The following is an 18,742-nucleotide window of genomic DNA, read 5'->3' as shown; positions in this document are numbered from 1 at the left end:
ACCGGCCCTGGCCCAGGGGCAGGAAAAAAAGCCCCTGAATACCCTTCGGTGGCAACTTTAACAGAACTGAGGTGTTACAAATACTGGGCCCAGAGAAAGGAGCTGTGGAAGGAATGAAATAAACCCATGGATGCGTCAGTCCCTTCGGTCCCGGGGGAAAGCCTCGCTGCGGCAGCGCCCGCAGACCCTGCCGCGGTCTAAGGCTCTTCTAACTACCGAGGCAGAGCGGGGCAGGGGCAGGGGCAGGGGCAGGGGCAGGGGCAGGGGCAGGGGCAGGGGCAGGGGCAGGGGCAGGGGAGCAGGGGCAGGGGCAGGGGAGCAGGGTCGGGCAGACCCCAGCCCGCAGGCTGCTGGACGGTGCCGGGTGTCCGGCCCCGCACGGGGGGTGTCGGCGGGCAGAGACCCCTCGGCGAGGCCCGTCCCGCCCGCGGTGGGAAAAGACATTAAACTTCTCCGGGGAGAACCCCCCCGCTCGCCCCCGGCCCCCGGCGGAGGCGGGCCCGGGCCCCGCGCAGGTGACGAGGGCCCTCTAGTGAGGGGCGGCCCGCCCCGGCCTGCCGGGTGCGACGCTCCGCTCCCCGCAGCGGCCTCGGCCCGGCGTTTGGGGCCCTGCCCGGGCGGCTCCCCCGCGGGCCCGGCCCGGCCCCGCCTGCTCGGTGCGGCGCGGCCATGGCGGGGCTGGAGCCGCTGTACGCCTGGGCGCGGGCCGCCATCTCCCGCCCGCAGGACGCGCTGATCTGCGGCGTCCACTGGGAGCTGGTCCGGCACGGCTACCGCTGCCTCGGCGCCGGCGACCAGGTACGGGCCGGGCCGGGCCCCGCCGGGCTCCTCCGCCGCGGAGGTCGCGTAGGCCGCGGCCAAGCCCCGGCCTTTCCTAGCGCCGCTCGCCGTCGCTGCTCGGCCGAGCCCGGCGCCCGCTGCCGGTGGGGGGAGCCGTGCGGCGCCGGGGGTGTCGGGGGCACCCGGGCCGGTGCGGGGTCTGAGGGGCCTCAGTGCTGTTGTGGGGGAGCTGCGGTGCTGGGAGTTGCGGGGGTCCCGGTGCTGGGGGAGGTCTGTGCGGCGTCGGGGGGTGGGGGTTCCTGGTGCTGGTGGGGTCCGTGTGATACCAGGAAGGGGGCCAGTGTGGTGCTGGGGGGATCTTGGTGCTAGGGAGGGGAACCCCCTACCAAAAGGTGGGTGTCCAGTGCAGTGTTGGGGGTAAATGTGGTGCCAGGGGGGTCCCAGTGCTGGGGGCGTGCCTGGTACAATAGCAGGGAGAGGGCCAGTGTGGTGCTGGACCCAGTGGTAAGGCAGGGGTCTAATGGGCTGGGAGCCTGCTGCAGTGTTGGGAGGGTGCCAGGGGGGCAGTGGTGGGGCTGCAGGGCACTGTCTTGGCAGAGAAACCCCCAGTACCAGGGGAGGGGGCAGTGTGGGGCAGTGCTCCCCCGCTGCACCGCTGTGGGGCTGGGACAAACAGGATGACAGCCTTCCCCCCCCGGCCCCAGACAGCTCTGGGGAGCCGAGAGGTGCCAGGCAGGGAAGAGCATCATCCCCCAGTTTGGGTCTTTGTTGCCTCCTCCTGCTCAGCAAAGGGTGGTTGTGTCCCTCCTGTTCCAGCGCAGGGACCCTGTGGGAGGCCAGCAAGCAGGCAGGGCCAGCCATAGGAAATAAAGCCCTGCTCCTGCAGTTGACACCTGGAAGGCACTGAGAGATCCCCTCCCAGAGACCTAGATCCACTCCCAGAGACCTAGATCCCCTCCTGGATCTCTCTGTGCAGCCAAGACAGGTCCCCCCAGCCTTGCAGCGTGCTGGGCTCGTGGGCAGGGTCTCAGCAGCACGTCTGTCCTGTTGCAGCCAGGTCCTGATGAAAGGAAGTCGGAGCTGCTGCCCGCCGGCTGGGAAGCCAACAAGGAGGTGTATACACTGCGCTACAAGTCCACGGACAATGCCCGTGAGCTGCTGCTGAAGGCCATCATGGTGGAAGACAGTATGATCCTCAACGTCATGGTGAGCACCCAGGCTAGTCCCTGCAGGTTTGGGGTCCATCAGGTGCAGCGGCTGCTGCAGCCCAAGATATGCAGAGAACAGCAGGGCCCATTTCTTAAATTTTTGCTGTTACTTGCAGTTTGCCTTGCACACTCTGGCCCAGGCGTTGCCCCTTTTGTGTCCCCTTCCCAGCTCAGGATTCTTCTGCAGATCTTTTCTCCTGTCCCCCACAAGCATCTACCCGGGGTGTTTTTGCTTTCACCCTTTGCAGCCCTGATCGGGAGAGCGAGCAGGGAAAGCCTTGCTGTACACTGGAGTTTGCTCCCGGGGATTTGGGCACAGCACAGGGATGGACAGGAAGCAGGCAAGCCCATTCCTTGTGTCCCAAGCCCTGGGCTGTAGCTGTACCTCCTCCTTCCCTCATTCCCAGCTCTGCCGGGCTGCTGACTCTGTGTTTCACCTGTATTTTGCCAGGATCGTAGTTCTCAGAAGGTGGCAGATGTGACCTTGGCAGTGGCAGACTACATCAACCCGGAGCACCTGGACGATTTCCACAAGTAATCTCAGTTCCCTGGCATTTTCTGCAGGAGAAAATGTCCCACCGGCGTGGGGAGGCGGGCAGGGACCAGGTTAGGAGGAACCTGGAGGACTCTCTTCCCCAGTACAAACCCCGGGGGCAGTCCAGCCAGCCCTGAAATGCAGCCAGGGCTCCCTCCTCTGCCTCCCCCTGTGCTGCTGGCTAGCAAGAGGGATTTAGGGGATAGTGGGACCCTGGGTCGGAGCCCAGGGGAGAGCCACCCCACCTGGGAACGGGCTGGGCCAGCCCAGCACTTTTATTTCCAGAGCACTGCCTGCCTGTCTGTGCTGGGTGGACACTGCCCAGTGGTGCTACAGCTTCAACCGTGAGCCAGACACCTTCGGCCATGGCCCAGACACCCTGTGGCCTTGCTAAAGGCCAGTGCTCTGTGTTGTGGTTTCCTCCAGTGCAGAACTGGTCGGGTCACGGCCACAGCACAAGGGAGTCCCCTGGGCTGGGTGGCACCTCCAATACGGTCAGGGCTTTGGTGCCACTGTGTGCCGTTACCCCTTCACGTCCCCTCCCTGCTGCCAGCTGGGGACACGTTTTGTGCCAGGGATGCTTTGGGCATGTCTGTCCCCTCACCGCACCTCTTGCAGCCAGTCTGGCACCTTGCACGCGGGTGCCATGGCCTCCCCAGCCCACCACATCACCTCGCCTCCCTGCAGGGTGTACAAGAACACCGAGGAGCTGCGGACAAGGATTGCTTCGGGCATCATTGCTCCCCTCGCGGCCCCTGCAGAAAAGGCCAAAAAGGAGCCTGAGGCTGAGAAGAAGGATCCTGACTTGCCCCGGGATTACGACCCCCTCAGGGTCCCTCCCCGGCAGCCAGCAGGCCCAAGAGCACCCTCCTGGTGAGTAAAGAGCGGGTGGCTGCTGACGGTCCTCCGTTAGAAGGGATGTGGTCCTGGCACAGCCCTCCAAACTTCACCTCGGGTCCCCATTTCACACACATGGGATGCGGAGCAAAGGGGATCCAAACCTTCCCCAGCCAGTCTCAGCCTCGTTGGCCGCACGCTTGGGTTTGATTTAAGTTGCCTGCTGAGGGATGGCCTGTTCTGGAGCTGTGTGTTGGTTGGACCCTCCTTTGGCATTGCCTGGGGGTGTAGCTGGAGACCTACAGACCCAGGAGGGAGAGGGCAGCGCGCAGGGCAGGGGGGAAGGTGAGGGGTGGAAGGAGGGAGACCCTGCTCAATGCTGGCTGAGGGACCGTCAGGGCTCCGGGGCTGGCAGAGCAGCGGGAAGGACGGGAGGGAGGGACACCAGAGCTCGGGGTGTCAGATCGAGCCGTGGGTTCCAGCAGAGCTGTGGGCTCTGTGCTCACGGCACAGGGGAGGGGGCATGTGGTGGGTGCAGAGCTCTGTCTGCGCTTGGCACAGAGCCGGGGCTGCCTCTAAGCCTCCTGCCTGCTGTGGCCGGTAGAGCTGCCCTCCCAGCGTGGTGCACCCAGCCGAGGCTCAGGGCCTGGCCCAGGAAGTGCGGGCTTGGTGGAGGGGAACAGAGACCTCTTCTCCTTGCTTTCCTGACCCCACTTTCCCTTTGAAACCCTTTGCTGGCAAAGCTGGGGAGAGGGGACACATGGCACCCGCTTCACCATCCCTGCCTGGCCCCTTCGTGCCCAGCCATCCCTCTCTCCCCCCACAAGCTGTAATCCCCTTTGGGCTGGAAGTCAGAGCCGCTGCGGTAGCTCTGCTGTCTCTTGGGGACTGGCCGTGGCTTCTGCCTCGCGTGTCACCTCTTGCTTCTTTAACCCCACTGCTGTCTGCTGGTGCTCGGGGCTGCTCAGGGTGCGAGATGCTCCTCGGGGAGGCCTGGGCAGACAGGCTGGAGTTGGGCACAGCTCTGAAACCATGTTATTGGCACATATTATTGGCAAGGAGATGTGACAGCTAGCTGCAGGCTCATCGCCCCACTGTCCACACGCTCCTGGAAGCGGGACCGTCATTGTGTCTCCGACTGGGACACACTGGAGAGTCTGGCCTAGCCCGGCACCGCTCGGGGAGCCCCTGGCATGGAAACTCCCAGCGTCCACAGACAGCTCCAGCCCGGAGCAGTGGGAACAGCAGGGCCCCCTTCATCTCAGCCAGCTTCCTGCAAGCCTGCCATGCACACCGGTGTCCACACCCAGCTGCACCCTGGAGCCGGGAATGCTGTGTCCTGAGCATGGGGTGGCTCCCAACGCCAGCCCGCTCACACAGGGTCCTGCAGGTCCCAGGGCCCTTTGGGTGCTGCAGTGCTTGCCGTGAGAGAGCACCCATGAGCAGAGCACCAGCAACCACGCTGGCTGCACTGCCCTGCCTGCTTGCTCGCTCCTGCTCGCTCCACGCAGCCGGTCTCCGCTGAACGTCTTCGCTGTATTCTGTGTTTCAGGCCTTCCCCCTTGAGCCCCTTCGCTGTTGGTGGGGAAGACCTGGACCCTTTTGGGTGAGTATGGCTGGGAGAGGTCGTGCTTTCTGTGCCTGGGAAGCATCCCCTGCTCTGCCCTTGGGATGTGTGGGGGTGGCTGGGGACCTTCTCTGGAACAGCTGGAGTCCGCCTGGCTCAGGCATCCAGCGAAGTGTCTCTAAATGCGGATGGCGATGGGACAGTTGCTCAGTGCAGATTGCAAGGGACCAATTGACAGTTGCTAAACCTCAATATGGTTCTAATATTGTAATAAGATCCCGTCTCTTGCATAGATGATAGGTTGCAATCTGCGTCTGCTTAATAATCAGCTTGTATTCATTTAACATGCAGTAATTCCTCCAGTAAATCAAAGCTGAATATGTCGTTAAGTGAATGTAAGCCTCTAATTTAAAATGTTACCAGCTGCTGCGTCTACAGCCCAGCAGTCTGGAGAAGGGGAGGCTTAAAGCCGAGTCCACAGATTCTCGAGTCCTGGTTGTGAGCCTCCCGGCTGTCTGAGGCACTCGAGAGAAAGCCTGGGTAGAAGGAGGGCTGTCTGGGGGGCTGATCTTCACAGATACATCTCTCGGTCTTTGGTTTGGTCGGGCAAGGAGAACCTGTCATCTTCCATTCCAGTTAAAAGCACATAGTCAGACAAAAACCAGCTCTTGGAGTCATTGCAGAGCATCCTGCAGCCCAGGGGAGTCCTATTTGGAACCAGTCTCCTGTGGGGATCACATTTTTTCCCCTCTTGCAAGACTTGGTTCTCCGTGGGTTTGGCTAGAAAAGGGCCAGCTAAAAACGTCCTGCCTGGCTGGAAGGAGAGGCCTGGAGCGTGGGTGGCTGGAAGGAAACCTGATAGCACGAGGAGAGGGGGTTCAGTTGTGGGGGAAACCCTGTTTCTCTCGCTGCCTCCAGCCCTTCATCAGAAGTTTCTCTATAAATGACAAAAAAGATTGTAAATGGAAGTAGATCTGTGCACTGACACCTGCCAGCGCTGGGGCTGGAGACCCAGACTCCCAGGCATATGCTCGTGGGCCTGGCTGTCCCAGGGCGCTTTGGGCAGCTGGCCTGGCGTAATGGAAATCATTAGCACGGTTGTTAATGACTTGTATGATGGCAGCGGTGTCCAGAGGCTCCAGCCGAGTTTGCACAAAGCCAACCATGAGGAATGGCACTCGCAGCGTGGGGCAGCTCCGAGGAGCCGCCGTGGTCAGCAAATGACTTCCAGGCAGCTCTTTGGAAGGGCTGGCGGGAGCCCCGGCCGGGTCCACGAGCTCTTGCAACACTGCAAGGGCAGGACGTGCTGCTCGCCCGGGAGAGCAGAGAGCAGGGATGGGAGGACGAGCCGGCAGCAAGGGCCAGCGGGTCCGACACTTCCCCAGGGGATGGTCAGCAGCCCACTGGGACTCACCAGCCATTGCTGATGCCTTAAATGGCTCCTTGCAGGAACCAGGGGAAGAGGTGCCTCTCCGTTGCTCCGAGTGTCTGTTTTGGCATTGGCTCTGAGGAATGCAGGCGGGCGAGGGCTGTTGCTTCCCTGTGCATGTCTGCAGCTAGTCTGGGGGTTGGTGGCATGGTGATGCCCCAGATTTGGGTGTTTGCTGGTGCCCTGGCTCGGGCATGCGCGCTGCAGCTGCAAGACTCCCGCCTCGGCATGGCGATGAGCTGTGATTCGCATCCTGCCCCTGGCCTTGTGGTGTAGTGCGGGCAGGTTTGCAGGGCTGTGATAACCCCAGGTAGGAGCAGGGCGTGATGCGTTCGGGTTCCCTCCTGTGGCAGACAGCAGCCTCCATGGGACAGGGATCTGCTGTGCCCCCCACTCTTCCACACGTACACATACAGACATCAGGTGCTCTCTGTCTTGCTGCCGTGGGCTCGCCTCGCTGGCTTGCCCTGGCCCGTGTTGCAGTGGGTTAGGGATGTTTTCCGTCCCATGTGCTGTGTGTCGGCTTAACCCCACATTCCCGTGCTCAGCATTCCTGCAGCACAGGGATGCGCTTTGCTCCTCTCTCACCGGTGCCAATCTCATCTCCTTCTCTGCCTTCCCTCTCCCCAGAGGTCGGAGTGGGGGAATGATCGTGGATCCTCTCCGGTCTGGCTGCCCGCAGCCCGGCATTGACCCATCGTCAGGCATTCCAGGCCGGCTTCCCCCAGGAGCGGTGCCACCAGGTGCCAGATTTGACCCCTTTGGCCCATTAGGAGCTGGTAGATCTGGGTAGGTATTGGTATCCCCAGCCTGCTCTCTGGGCTGCCCCTGGATCTCCCTGTTGCTGCGGGACTGAACTCTTGCTCCTGGTTTGACTCTGCTCTGAATTTCTTTCCAGGCCAGATCCCGACCACCTTCCCCCTCCAGGCTATGACGACATGTTCATGTGAGGAGTCGCCGCATGGTTCTCATGGCTGCGGCCGGAGCAATCTCCTGGGAAGCAGGAGCACTTTCCCCTCTTCGCTCTCCGTTCGGTGGACTTCGATCTTTTCAGCAGCGTTTTTCTTCTCCCCATTCGGGGCCACGTTCCTGTGTGTCAGACCAGCTATAAAGGTTTCCCTGTGTGCAGAACAGAAGAGGAGGCAGTAGGTTCGTTTCTTTCCGTGCTCCTCTGAGGGTGCCAGGCCGTTTGCTCCCAGCCGAAGCGGTCCTGCCCCGCAGGAGGTGGCAGCGTGGGGTGCGGCACGGTGCTCCGAGAACGGCCTGGGTGCTGTGGGGTTTCCTCCTCTGCTTCTCCGGGGTGGCACCACTTTTGCTGCTGGGGTTACACAAGCGGTCGGTGCTGAGGAGGGAGCTGGCTTCTTGCCGCTCCTGTGCTGGGGAGCTGCAGTAGCCTCACTGCAGGTGACAGCCAGAGTGGGCTCCCCATGCAGAGATGGTTTCTTTCTTGCTCTCTATCTGAGCGAGGGGCTGATCAGCGTGAAGGGCTAGAAAGCCCGACCCACGGGGTCTCCGTGGGCAGACCCCCAGCAGCAGCCGAGATCAGCTTCCACGTGGCCGTGCCCACTGGCTTTAAAGAGCACCACCAGCAAAGCCTTTAATGTGCGTGAGAAGAGACACATATGGAATTCCTGGCCCCACCTTGCCCCCTCTCTCCCCTGCAGCCGTGTTTTTCATTCCCGGGGTGCACGCAAAGCCCCGCAGGCAGCGTGGTGAGGGCTGGGGTGGGAGGGAGGGTGCGTGGTACCCACACGACCTGCCAGGCCCAGCCTTGGCTCTTCAGGCACGGCGGAGCTGAGCCCAGCACCAAGCTGGGGCCCTTCTGGGGAGGCGCACAGGGGGCTTGTTCGGCTGTGGGATTTGCTTTGCAGAAGAGGTTTATAGAACACGTTTCCTTACCGTCAGTCCCGTTGCATCAGGCTGATGCGGCTCTGCCTGGCTGAACTCTGCCAAACAGCTTGGGGAGAACGGGTGAGATCTGTGTGGCTCGGGCTCCTGAGCTCTTTCTGGAAACCTCCTCCCTTCCCCGCAGCTCCCCCCAGGTCAGTTAATTTTGAGGCTGCAGCTCGTCTGTCCTGTCAGGAGTTCATATGTTTTTCTTCTCATGGTTTGATTTCTTGGAAGGATGTTCATGAGATTGAAATAAAAGCCTGACATCAGTGTTGTGTTGGTGCTTGCTGGGGGTGGCCCCCCGCTGCTCCCCTGCCCCAGCCACAGCCCCCTTCTCCCCGCCATGAGAAGGGAAGCCCCAAATCTCTGCCCAGGCGAGGATTCACGCTGGGAACCCGCTTTGTACCTTCCCCTGAGCAGCAGCGCTTTTCCGAGACGATGTGACTGTATTAAGAAAATGAAGTGGAGAACAGCCCAGCCTTGGCTCTGGCTGCGCTCCTTGCGGTAATTGGCTCTCCGGGGTATTGAATGCCATCGGTGCGCTGCATGCAGCGTGCTGGCATAAATAAAAAGGGGGAAGTGATCCCCCTGTCTATCTCTTTTCCCCAAAGGCTTTTTCCTTTTAAAACCCCTTTGCCTACAAACGCAGCTAATAAAGCTGAGTTACGGCGTGTGCAACCCTGGGCTGTGCGCGGGTGAGAGCAGGGAGGACCGGCCGTAGAAATTCAGCACTGGGGGCAGCTGGAGTATCCCCTGCATCTCCCCGGGGCTCGTGCGTGGACCCCTGTGTTTGCTGGTTTTGAGCCCAGACCCGGTGGGGATGTGTCCTCCCCGCTGCACGTCCCTGGGGCTTTTGGTGGACAGTCCCATCTGCAGATCCACGGGTGGGCAGTGGGCGATGCCCGTGACCGGAGCAGACAGCGGCTGTGCTCGCAGCATGGGTGGGATGGAGAGCGAGACCCAGGGCTCGGTGAGACCCCTGCTCCTGCTTGTCCCCTCTGTCCCCTCCGGCTCCTGGGGCAGCCTGAGCCCATCCACAGCTTTGCCCCGGGAGAAAGGAGCCCCGCACCTCGCTGCATGGGGCTGGGAGACGTGGGGTGCTTGGGGAGAGGAAACAGCTTTGGCCTTATCAGAGGGGCCCCTCTCCGCAGAGGCGGCTGCTTTCTGTGCCTGAATTAATCATGTTCTGTAACCTTTCAGGAGGGAGAGACGCAGCCGGCTTTGATGGGGCTAATTAAAGCGAGCCAGCACCGGGAGAGGCTGTGGCGGGTCCTGATAAACAACCTTTTGTCTGCAGCGCTCAACCCCAGCGGGTTCGCGGTGCTGTGCAGCTGGGGGAGCAGGTGGGAAAGGAGAGGGGGTTCAAAGAGGGCAAGTGCCCGGCATTGAGCTGTGCCCGCTGCAGGCCCGTGCCTGAGCCTCGGGGCTCCCCGGGCTGTGCCATCTGCTCTCTGGAGAGGATGGGTGAAAGGAGGCGAGGATCCTCCTCTCCAGGTCAGAGGACGGTGGGGACAGGAGACCGTCCCTGCGGCTGGCTCAGCGCACGCTGAAGGGCGGCTGCGGAGCTGCCCGGAGCGCGGCAGAGGTGGTTCCCAGGGACCAGCGATCCCGAGCGCGTTCCTCGCTCCATCCGCAGGGCTGGCGGCCAGGCACGAGCCCCTTTCCCCGAGCACGGCTGGGGGAGCAGCCGTCCCTGCTGCAGGCTCGTACCGCACCGAGCACAGCGGCTGCGAGGGCCGGGTCTCCCGCCAGCAGGAGGGACGGTCCAGGCCCCCGGCCGCGTGGCCCCATCCCTGGCACGGCTGCTGCTAACGTGAATGATGGAAAGCATTAACATGTAAGGGCGCACATCAAGCCACGCACCTCGAGTTAATTTTATGGGGAGGCCATGAAGATCGGCTGGGGCTGGCGTGTGCGGTCTTGGCATGGGCACAGCCCTCCCTCCTCCCACAGCACCGGCGAGGCGCTTCCATGTCACGTTTGAAGAAAGACGCTGGATTATTGGTAATGGCTTGAGATCCCCGGAGAGTCCTTCAGGCCATCTGCCAGCCCGCCCAGCCCGGTGGCACCTGCCCCGCGCACTCCCAAAGGCAGAGCCCCCGGCGCTGCTAATTACCCCGCAGACGATGCTCTGTCCCTGGGATCCTGTGTGTCCTGTGCACGGTGCGAGGGAGGAACTGGTGCGTATTGCAGACACGGGAAAACAAAGCAGCTCCCGTTATATGGGACTGGGAAAGGCGTGCTGGGCCGTTCCCTCTTTGCTCACCCCTGGCACAAGGGGAGACACCCTCAAAGCCCCGGAGCTGGGGGGCTGGACACCTCTGTGCTGAGCAGGGGGACGAGGACGCGCTGCCCACCACGTCCCTGCCTTTGCACCATACTCCGTGGCCCGGTGTGGTGGCATTGCCGGGGGCAGCCAGCCTCGCGCCCTGCCCGGCGCCTCTCGCTGTGGCTGCGCTGCCCATCCCCGTGGCATCAGGGCGACCTGCCCGGGGTGCGGCTGTGCAAAGCACGAGGCAGGTGCCATTGTCCCCAGCTCTACAGGAAGGCAGCAGGGCCAGGGCCGGTGTCTGCCGCACGCCGTGCTGCCCTCGGTGCCCTTCCCCTTGCCGCTGGGCGCGGTGCCACCCGCTCCTCCCCAGTGCCCATCCCGCACCTCCCACCTCCTCCGGCAAAACCGGCTTCTCCTACGGAAACTGGAGAGGATCCAGGAATGGCATGTAGGGGTGAAATGCTCTCCCACCGGGCTGGTTTCGCTGCACCTCCAGGGGACGGGGGGGACTTCTGGGGTATCTCAAAGCTGCCTCCAACCCACGCACCAGCACCTAATTCCTGTGGGTGGGCGAAGGCCCCGGGCCCCCCTGCGCTGAGGGGCCGGTGACCCTCATCCCACCCAGGCTGCCCAGCATCAGACCGCCTTCCCCAGCCAGATTTTTCTCACCACCCTGGAATATTTTTGATTGCTTCCTAAATACACCCCTGCACATTAACCATCGCAGGTCAGCGCCTCAGGCTGGCTGCGCTGCTCTTCCCCAGCACCGGCCGGGAGCGATGGAGGGACGGCCAGGCCAATGCAGGGAGGAAGCACGGGGCAGCCGGCTGCGGCGCGGGGCAGAGCGGCTCTGGGGCCGCCGGCACCTCCGTGTTCCACTGCAGCCACCCTCCGCCTCAGCCCAGGGGGGTCTCTATGAAATCACTTCCCCGTCCTGGAGCTCTTGATGGGGGAGCTTATTTAATGGCACTCCTTCCTCAATGCGCTTCGATCACCTTAAATATATATCTCTCAATCGAGAGGCTTTTCCCCCAGTCCTGCAGCCTGACGGACAGCCCAGCAACGTGCTGACAGAGCAACGACGGCCCCTTCCCGTAGAGTCTCTTGGGCAGCCTCATGCTCTAATCCATGGGAGCATTTCTCGCACCCACATAAAGCAGGTGCTCAGCAGATGTAAGGCTCAGCCTTTCAACCCAGAAAGACCCCTTCCATCTTATTTAAAGTGACAAAAATTGATGAGGATGATTTCTCCCTCTAATGGGTTTATTTTCTAATCCAGGCTCGCAGGGCCAGCACTGAGAGTTGCAGGAGGGACTTCTGCCTTCCCTGAGGGAGTCTCCTTGTGAAAACCCACGGCTCCCCCGGCAGACCCCATGCGAGAGCCTTCCTCCTCTTCCTCCTGTGGTGTGCCCCGCCTGCCGCTGGATCAGCCCCCCCCGACAGCCACGATGGCATTTGCCCCCCTGCCCTGCTTGGGCCCTTCATTTGACCCCGCAGGCTCTGCTCGTGGCCATTCGCCCCAGGGATGTGGCGAGCGGCGATGCCTGTTCTGGGAACAACGGATCACAGGCAACCCATTTCGCCCCAAGCATGGTTTAATCCCAGGGAAGGGTGTCAGGGTGCCAGGGCTGCGGACGTGGAGCCATTCGAGATTGTTTCCCAGGACCCTACAATAAATATGGAGCGTGGACGGGTGACGTGGTGATGGGGAGAGGGACGAGTGGCCCTTTGCAGCAACAGGAAGAATCAGCTGCGAAGCGTTAGAAATGAAGACATCAGGCAGAGAATGCTGTCCCCAGCATCTGAGGGGGACACTGGAAGCCCTGAAATAAAACCTGACCCAGGCAATCTCACTGCCTATAAGAATGACTTTCCTCTTGTGTCGGGCTGTCTGGAGAGATTTGTCTCTGCCTGGAAACATTTGAAGCGAGTAATTTATGGGATGGATTAAAACCTGGTGGCAGTTCATGACAAACACCATGACAAACCCCCGTTTTGTGGGTCTGCATTTTCCTATGGGATAATTATTTTCCTTTTTCAGCATCCTGCTCATACCGATTTTTCTTTCCACAGAACATTGTGCTTTAATGATGCTTCATGTTTAATTCCCGAGATGCAATTTTACCTTCACGCCGCAAACAATGGCTCTTGCGATCAGCACAAAGGCTCGCGCGCGGGCACCCCGGCGGGCAGAGCTGCCTGTCTAACATGGGAACAGAAGAACCACATCGTTTCGAGGCGTTGGGAATTGTCCTCTCTCCTCCAGACAGAGCACCATGATTTTTGAGGAGGCCGTTCTGGGGTTGCTGGTGGGAGCAGGGTGCTCGGCACGGTGCGTGCATGTGTCCTGGCCTTCATCCCGCTCTCCGGAGTGGGGCTGGTGAGGTGCAAGGGCTGGGGGGCGGGGGGGGGCTGGACCCCACCACACAGACGGTGGTCACGCTTGCTATCTCCTTCTCTTCTGCCCAGAGTGGTGCAAGCGCCCACTCTACACCACAGAGTTTTACAAGAAACTATTGCTAAAAAAAGTCACTGATGGCAGAAAATGAGAAGCTCCATCCCAAAGAGGAGCAGCCGGCCCCAGGCCCTGGCTGCTGGGAAGGAGCTGGCTGCGGCTGCGGCAGGGAGCTTGGCCTCGCGTCCAGCCCAGGCTGCAACTGGCCAGGGCATGGAAATCCCACGGTGTCTCGAAGGTGCCGTTGCCCCGATGCTGGCAGGTAGGACCCCGTCCAGGAGGGTGCCAGGGAGGCGACCAGGGTGTCTGAAGGCCACGCTGCCCTAGTGCCGGGCATCCCAAAGCCGCATTGCTCCCATGCTGCCGGATGGGAGCCCCATCCGAGAAGGGTCCAGGGAGGTGAGGAAGGTGACCGAAGGCTGCCGGGCGGGCGTGGGTGAAGCCTCACCGGACGGCATCAGTGTCGGGGCGTGGCGAGGGGAGCCCCGCTTCTGCCTGCGGCGCGGGGTCCCCGGGACATGTGGGGCTAGGAGCCCGGCCCCTCGGGGGACTGGGGCGGGGGGCTGAGCTGGGTCTCCAGCAGCGCCCGCGTTCCCTCGGCCGACACCCTCCGCATCCGCAGGCGCACCGAGCCGTAGGTGCCGCCGGTGCGGCGGGCGGCCCGGGCGCGGCGGCGGGCGGCGGCGGCGGCCAGCAGCAGGGCGGCGAGCAGCAGCCCGCCCAGGGCCAGCAGCGCCAGCCCGGCCACGGTGCAGCGGTCGAGGCGGGCGCGGAGCCGCGCCGCCCGCGCCTCCAGCCGCTCCATCTGCCGCGCCGGCACCGCCGGGTCGGGACGCGCCGCCCGCGGCACGGCCCCCGCCAGCACCACCAGCGCCGCGCCGCTCAGTGCGCAGCCCAGCGCCAGCGCCAGCCCCGGGCCCGCGCCGGGACCCGCCGGGCCGCCCCCGCCCGCCGCCGCCGCCGCCGCCGCCTCGCTCGGGCTCCGCAGCTCCGCCGCCTGCGGGGACGCCATGGAGCCTCCGCCGGCCTGCGCGGCCAGAGGTGAGCGGCGGACCCGGACCGGGATGCTCCCCCGACCCGGCGCTGGGTCCCCGAACCAGGCTGTACCCCCTCCCCGGAGCAGACCCCCCGGACCGGGATGCTCCCCCTCCCCGGAGCGGGGTCCCCGAACCGGGCTGTACCCCCTCCCCGGAGCCGACCCCCCGGACCGGGATGCTCCCCCTCCCTGCAGCCGGGTCCCCGAACCGGGCTGGCCCCCGGACCCGGGTCGCCGCACCGGGCTGCTCCCCTTCCCTGGACCCGGCACCTGCCTCCCCCAACCGGGTCCCCCCGGGTCTCCCCCTCCCCGAACCGGGCTCCCACCGCGCGACCCACCTCCCCGAACCGGGCTGACCTTCCCCCCGGGGACCCGTGTCCCTGTGACCCCGCCGGGCTGCCCCTCCCGGACCCGCTTCCCCCGCCGGAACGCACCCAAGCCTCCCCGCCCGCTTCCCCCGCTCCCCGCACCGGGCTGGGGCCCCGGTCCCCACGCCGGGCTCCGCTCCCCCTTCTCCGGTCCCACCTCGGTCTGCCCGCCCCGCCGGTGCCCGCACCGAGCTGCTCCCGCCCTCCCCGGTCCCCCGCGCCGGGCTGCCTACCCCCGCCGCGTCCCCGGCTCCCCGGGCCGGTGCCGGTGCAGCCGCGGCGGCGGGCGGGGCGGGCGGTGGGTGCCCCGAGCTGCCGGCCCCGCCGGTGCACCCAGCCGCCGCACGCACACGCACACACACGCACACACACACACGTACAGCGGGCCGCCCCGGGGGGCACACACACGCCCGGTTGCAGACCGGCACCTTCTGTGCACGCCCCGCCTGCAACAGGGGCCCCTCCGTGCACCCCCCGACAGAGCCGGGACCCTCTGTGGGCACCCCGGGGAGTGGGCTGCGTGGGGAGGGGCACGGGTGGAGAGCAGAGAGCAGCAGGGTGGGTCAGCACAGGGGAGAGCGTGGGTCGTGCCCGGGGGACGTGCTGGGTCGAGCGGGCACCCCGTGACCAGCCGTCCCCGTCAGGGACGCGGGGCAGAGCTGGGCTGGGGGCAGTGGGACTGCATCCCAAGTCCCCGCAGCCCCCAGCCCTGAACGCAGCAGGGAGAGCTCCAGCCCGGCCGGCTGCCCACTGAGAGCCCCTGCAAGGGGCAAGCCTGCCCCCAAATCCCCGGGGGAACATTCAGGGCTTTGACCTGGCTTTGGGCCAGCCATGAGATGCTCCAGCCTGGGACAGAAGAGCCCGTGGTGGTGCTCGCTGCCCAGAGCCATTCCCCCAGCCGGGCTGGCCCCCGTGGTCCCACCACGGTCCTGTAGCACAGACACACACACCCCCCCCCGCCTCTCACAGCGCTATTTATTCCATTTTTCACGGAGCACTTGTGTTAGTGCCCACGCTCCGCTTCTCACTGACCTGAAACTGGATCCGGGCCTGAGCCCCAGCAGTGACCTGCTGGCAGCAGCACGCTTTTAGCTCATTTGTTAATAAGACGTGTGCTATTTCCGTGTTTGGAGCGGTGCCTGGAGATGGGCTTGTGGATGTAAATCCTGAGCGATAGTGGGTGGGCTGCTGAAAGCTGCCGGGAAGATTTGTCCATCACATTGCTATTCCCTTCAGCACATTCACATGCTTCCAGCATCTTCACAAGCTCACCCGTCATTGCGCTAGAAGATGCTGGTGCTGGGTGAGCTCGCAGCGCCGGGGCCGCAGGGATGGGTGGCCGGTGCCCTGAGCCCCCCGCGCCCGGCGCCCTGGCCCCCCCGCACAGCGAGCCCTTCTGCAGCCGCACTCGGCTTCAGGCGACCCGCGGTGCTGGGGCATTTTCCTGCGTGGTGACAGCAGATGGGAGTCTCCTACCACCCGTTTCATGCCACAGGCGGGGACTTTTGCTGAAGTCTCTGTCAAATACAGCTAAAACTGATCAAAAAGCTTCAGAGAGTTTAGGGGGGATGCCCGCACAAATAAAGAGGTGCATTTGTATTTTCTGAGGGAGCCAGGCTGAGGGCTGGACAGGCTCAGCCCGCACCCATCCAGGCACTGGTGCTGGCAGGGTCCCGGCTTGGCTTGGGCCACTGCTGCTCAGCAGGTTGATGATGGGTGACAATGTTATCCTTCGTTGGACATCTCCCTCATTAAACTCTAAAATTTCTGTTAAAAATTAACCTCTGGATAATTTTTAGCCATTTTCTCACATTTTTTTTATTTTCCTCCAGGTTGCCCTGGGAAGGTTTTCTGTCTATTTTAATTATTTGTTTAGCTCGGCAAAATGGGTTTGCAGGTTCCCCGCGTTCCCTGCTGCGATGCACTCACATCACGGCTGGTGCTGACCGGCACCCTCGTGAGTCGTGCAGCACTACCTGAAAAGGGACCCACCCACAGCACCTCCGGTCCCCGAGCTGCGGCAAGGCCGGGGGGCTGTGGGGTGGGCTGGGATCTCCCACTACTTTTTGCTGTGTCAGGGACAGGGATACACATGATTTTATTATTTTTGAAGTTTGTAGTGGAGGTTGTGCGTGCTGCGACCCACCCGCTCGCTGCTCCCGTCTCCTCTCATTGCACTGTGTCGAAACGCAGAGGCTTCCCAGCACAGCGTCCCCGGGGACGCATCCAGAAGTGGGCCGAGAAAGAAGCAGAATTAAAAATAAATGTAAGTGCATCCTGACACGTTAACCACATTTAGAGAGGCTTTAGTACCAACCCACTCCGCAGGAAGGCAGAAGATGCTTGGAGACAAGTAGGTCACGGGACACAGATTGTCCCGAATCAGCAGGAAAAGATGGATCTGGAGCAGGCGGGCACATCCCTGCGAACAGACGGGCAGGCAGGAGCAGGGCCGGGAGGAGAGTGCGCCGGCGCCGGGGACTGCTGCCTCTGGCATCGCCAAATTCCCTGGGAAAAACAGAAACGCTGCCAGTCTGCTCCAGAGCAGAGCCATGGTCAAGCCCTCTGTTTTGGGGCACCCAAACCCTGCGGCTGACGATGCACCCAGGAGTCCCCAGGGTGCTAATGCCAGGACCCCTGTGAGGCTGGGGGATTGGGGGGCAGAGGCAGAGCCACTCGTGCCGCGGCTCCCGCCTGCCTTGGGACGCAGATGGGGATGAGCCCGTGGGCACAGAGGCAGCCGGTGCGGCGGTCGGGTCCGTGCTGTGCTCTGCTGCTCCTGCACCCCAAACCCGCAGACACGCTTGAGAGGATGAGATGGAGGGACGCATCCTGCAGTCATCGTTGCTTTTGCTGTGCTGCCGCTGGGTCCCGCTGCCTTTGCTGGATGGGAGCTGGGAGATGGCCTCAGGCCTTTGCAGGGCTGGAGGGCGCAGGGTGGGCAGCCCGAAAGCCTTCCCCAGCCTGATCCCGAGCCGGCTGAGCCTGGGGCTGGGGGCTGGCACCAAGGGAAGGGGAGGAGTGATGGAGACAGCCAAGATTTATGCTGCCAGCGCAGGAGCAAAGAGAGGAGGGAGACAGCCAAGGTCAGAGACAGCACTGCCAAAATGCACAATGAATCTGCAGGAGCGCTGGAGAGGAGGGACTGAGGGCTTGGAAAGAAATGGAAAGAGGAGGGAGGGAGGGAGATGGAGCAGGGCAAGGGAGTTGGGGGACAGGGCTGCCGGGGCCAGAGAGATGCCGCTGCTTGGCCAAAATGATTAAATGGGGATGAGAGGGACAGAAAAGGGGAGCCCCAAGCCAGCAGAGGAGACAGTGGGAGCAGGAATGGGAGGGAGTCGGGAGGGCTGTGGACATGTCTCTTGCCCTCCGGGCCCCTCCAGCGCACCCCCGTGCATCACAGCCCAGTTTTGGGGTGTGCACGGCTGCTGTGGCTGCCCGGGGCCCGCTGGCAGCGCTGACTCTGATCCAACCCCACCACAGAGGTGAAGTTTAATTCCTGCCTCCTTAATATTCACAGCATCCCACGGCAGAGTGAATGCCCGCAGCCGGCACGGCTCAAGGTGACTCGGAGGTCAGGGAAAAAGCAGCCAGGCAATTCGGGAGCCAGCCGCTGGCTCCACACCGGTGGGGAGATCCAGAGGATTGTGAGGACCGGAGGTGCCTGGCACACTGCGGCCTCCCCTCCTGGCACGGCAGGTCCCTGCGTGCCACGGACACGGCACCCTGGTGCTCCCCGTGCACACGAGGACGCACACACAGTGCCAGCTGCCCGTGGGGTTTCTGATCCTGCAAACTGCCCCTGGAGCTGTTGCCACCAGCAAGGCAGGCAGGGCTGGCTCTGCACCCCGGGGCTGGAAATCAGCCTTGGCACTGGGGAGGACTGGAGCCGGCACAGCCGGGCACTGGCGTCGGTTGTTTCTCTCTCGCAGGGTGCTGGATGCCAAGGCCGGCTCGGTGCCCTTGCAAGGGCAGTGGATGCCTGCTTCGGGGCTCACAGGGGGGCTCCTCCAGGTCCCCATTGGGGATGCATCCCTCCGAGGGTGTTTTGTAGCAGAAACCCCTCTCCCTCCCCAAACAGCGACATCCCAGCCCAGGGTACCAGCTCTGCCCAAAGGCAGCCGGAGGGACAGAGCCCTGCCTTCCAGTAACACTAGCTGCAGAGCCACGCTGGGAAGAGGCTCCAAACTTTCCTGGTGATAATTGAGATCTAATTATCTCCAGCTAACACCAGGCCGCCGGGGAGACAGGGAAAACCACAGGTGCCTTGTGATATGGCAACAGCTGATGCGCTGGGCTGTGGCTCAGGAGCACCGGGAGACTTGCTGTGCTCTGCCCGAATAGAAAGCAAAGCACGGAAAGCAT

General features: G+C 63.1%; 1 protein-coding gene across 1 annotated transcript; it reads left to right on the top strand.

The window, feature by feature from the left end:
* Positions 1-564: 564 nt before the first annotated feature.
* PSMF1 (proteasome inhibitor subunit 1) lies at positions 565-8,515 on the top strand. Its single transcript, XM_075166855.1, has 7 exons — positions 565-798; positions 1,834-1,986; positions 2,440-2,522; positions 3,211-3,396; positions 4,913-4,966; positions 6,987-7,145; positions 7,255-8,515. The coding sequence occupies exons 1-7, from the start codon at positions 670-672 to the stop codon at positions 7,304-7,306; spliced, it is 816 nt and encodes a 271-aa protein (XP_075022956.1). The 5' UTR covers positions 565-669; the 3' UTR covers positions 7,307-8,515.
* Positions 8,516-18,742: the final 10,227 nt, after the last annotated feature.

Source organism: Calonectris borealis, chromosome 17, assembly GCF_964195595.1.
Source record: "Calonectris borealis chromosome 17, bCalBor7.hap1.2, whole genome shotgun sequence".
In the NCBI taxonomy this organism is placed as follows: Eukaryota; Metazoa; Chordata; class Aves; order Procellariiformes; family Procellariidae; genus Calonectris; species Calonectris borealis.
The sequence above is the reverse complement of the archived record's forward strand: the minus strand, read 5'-3'. Positions and strand labels throughout refer to the sequence as shown.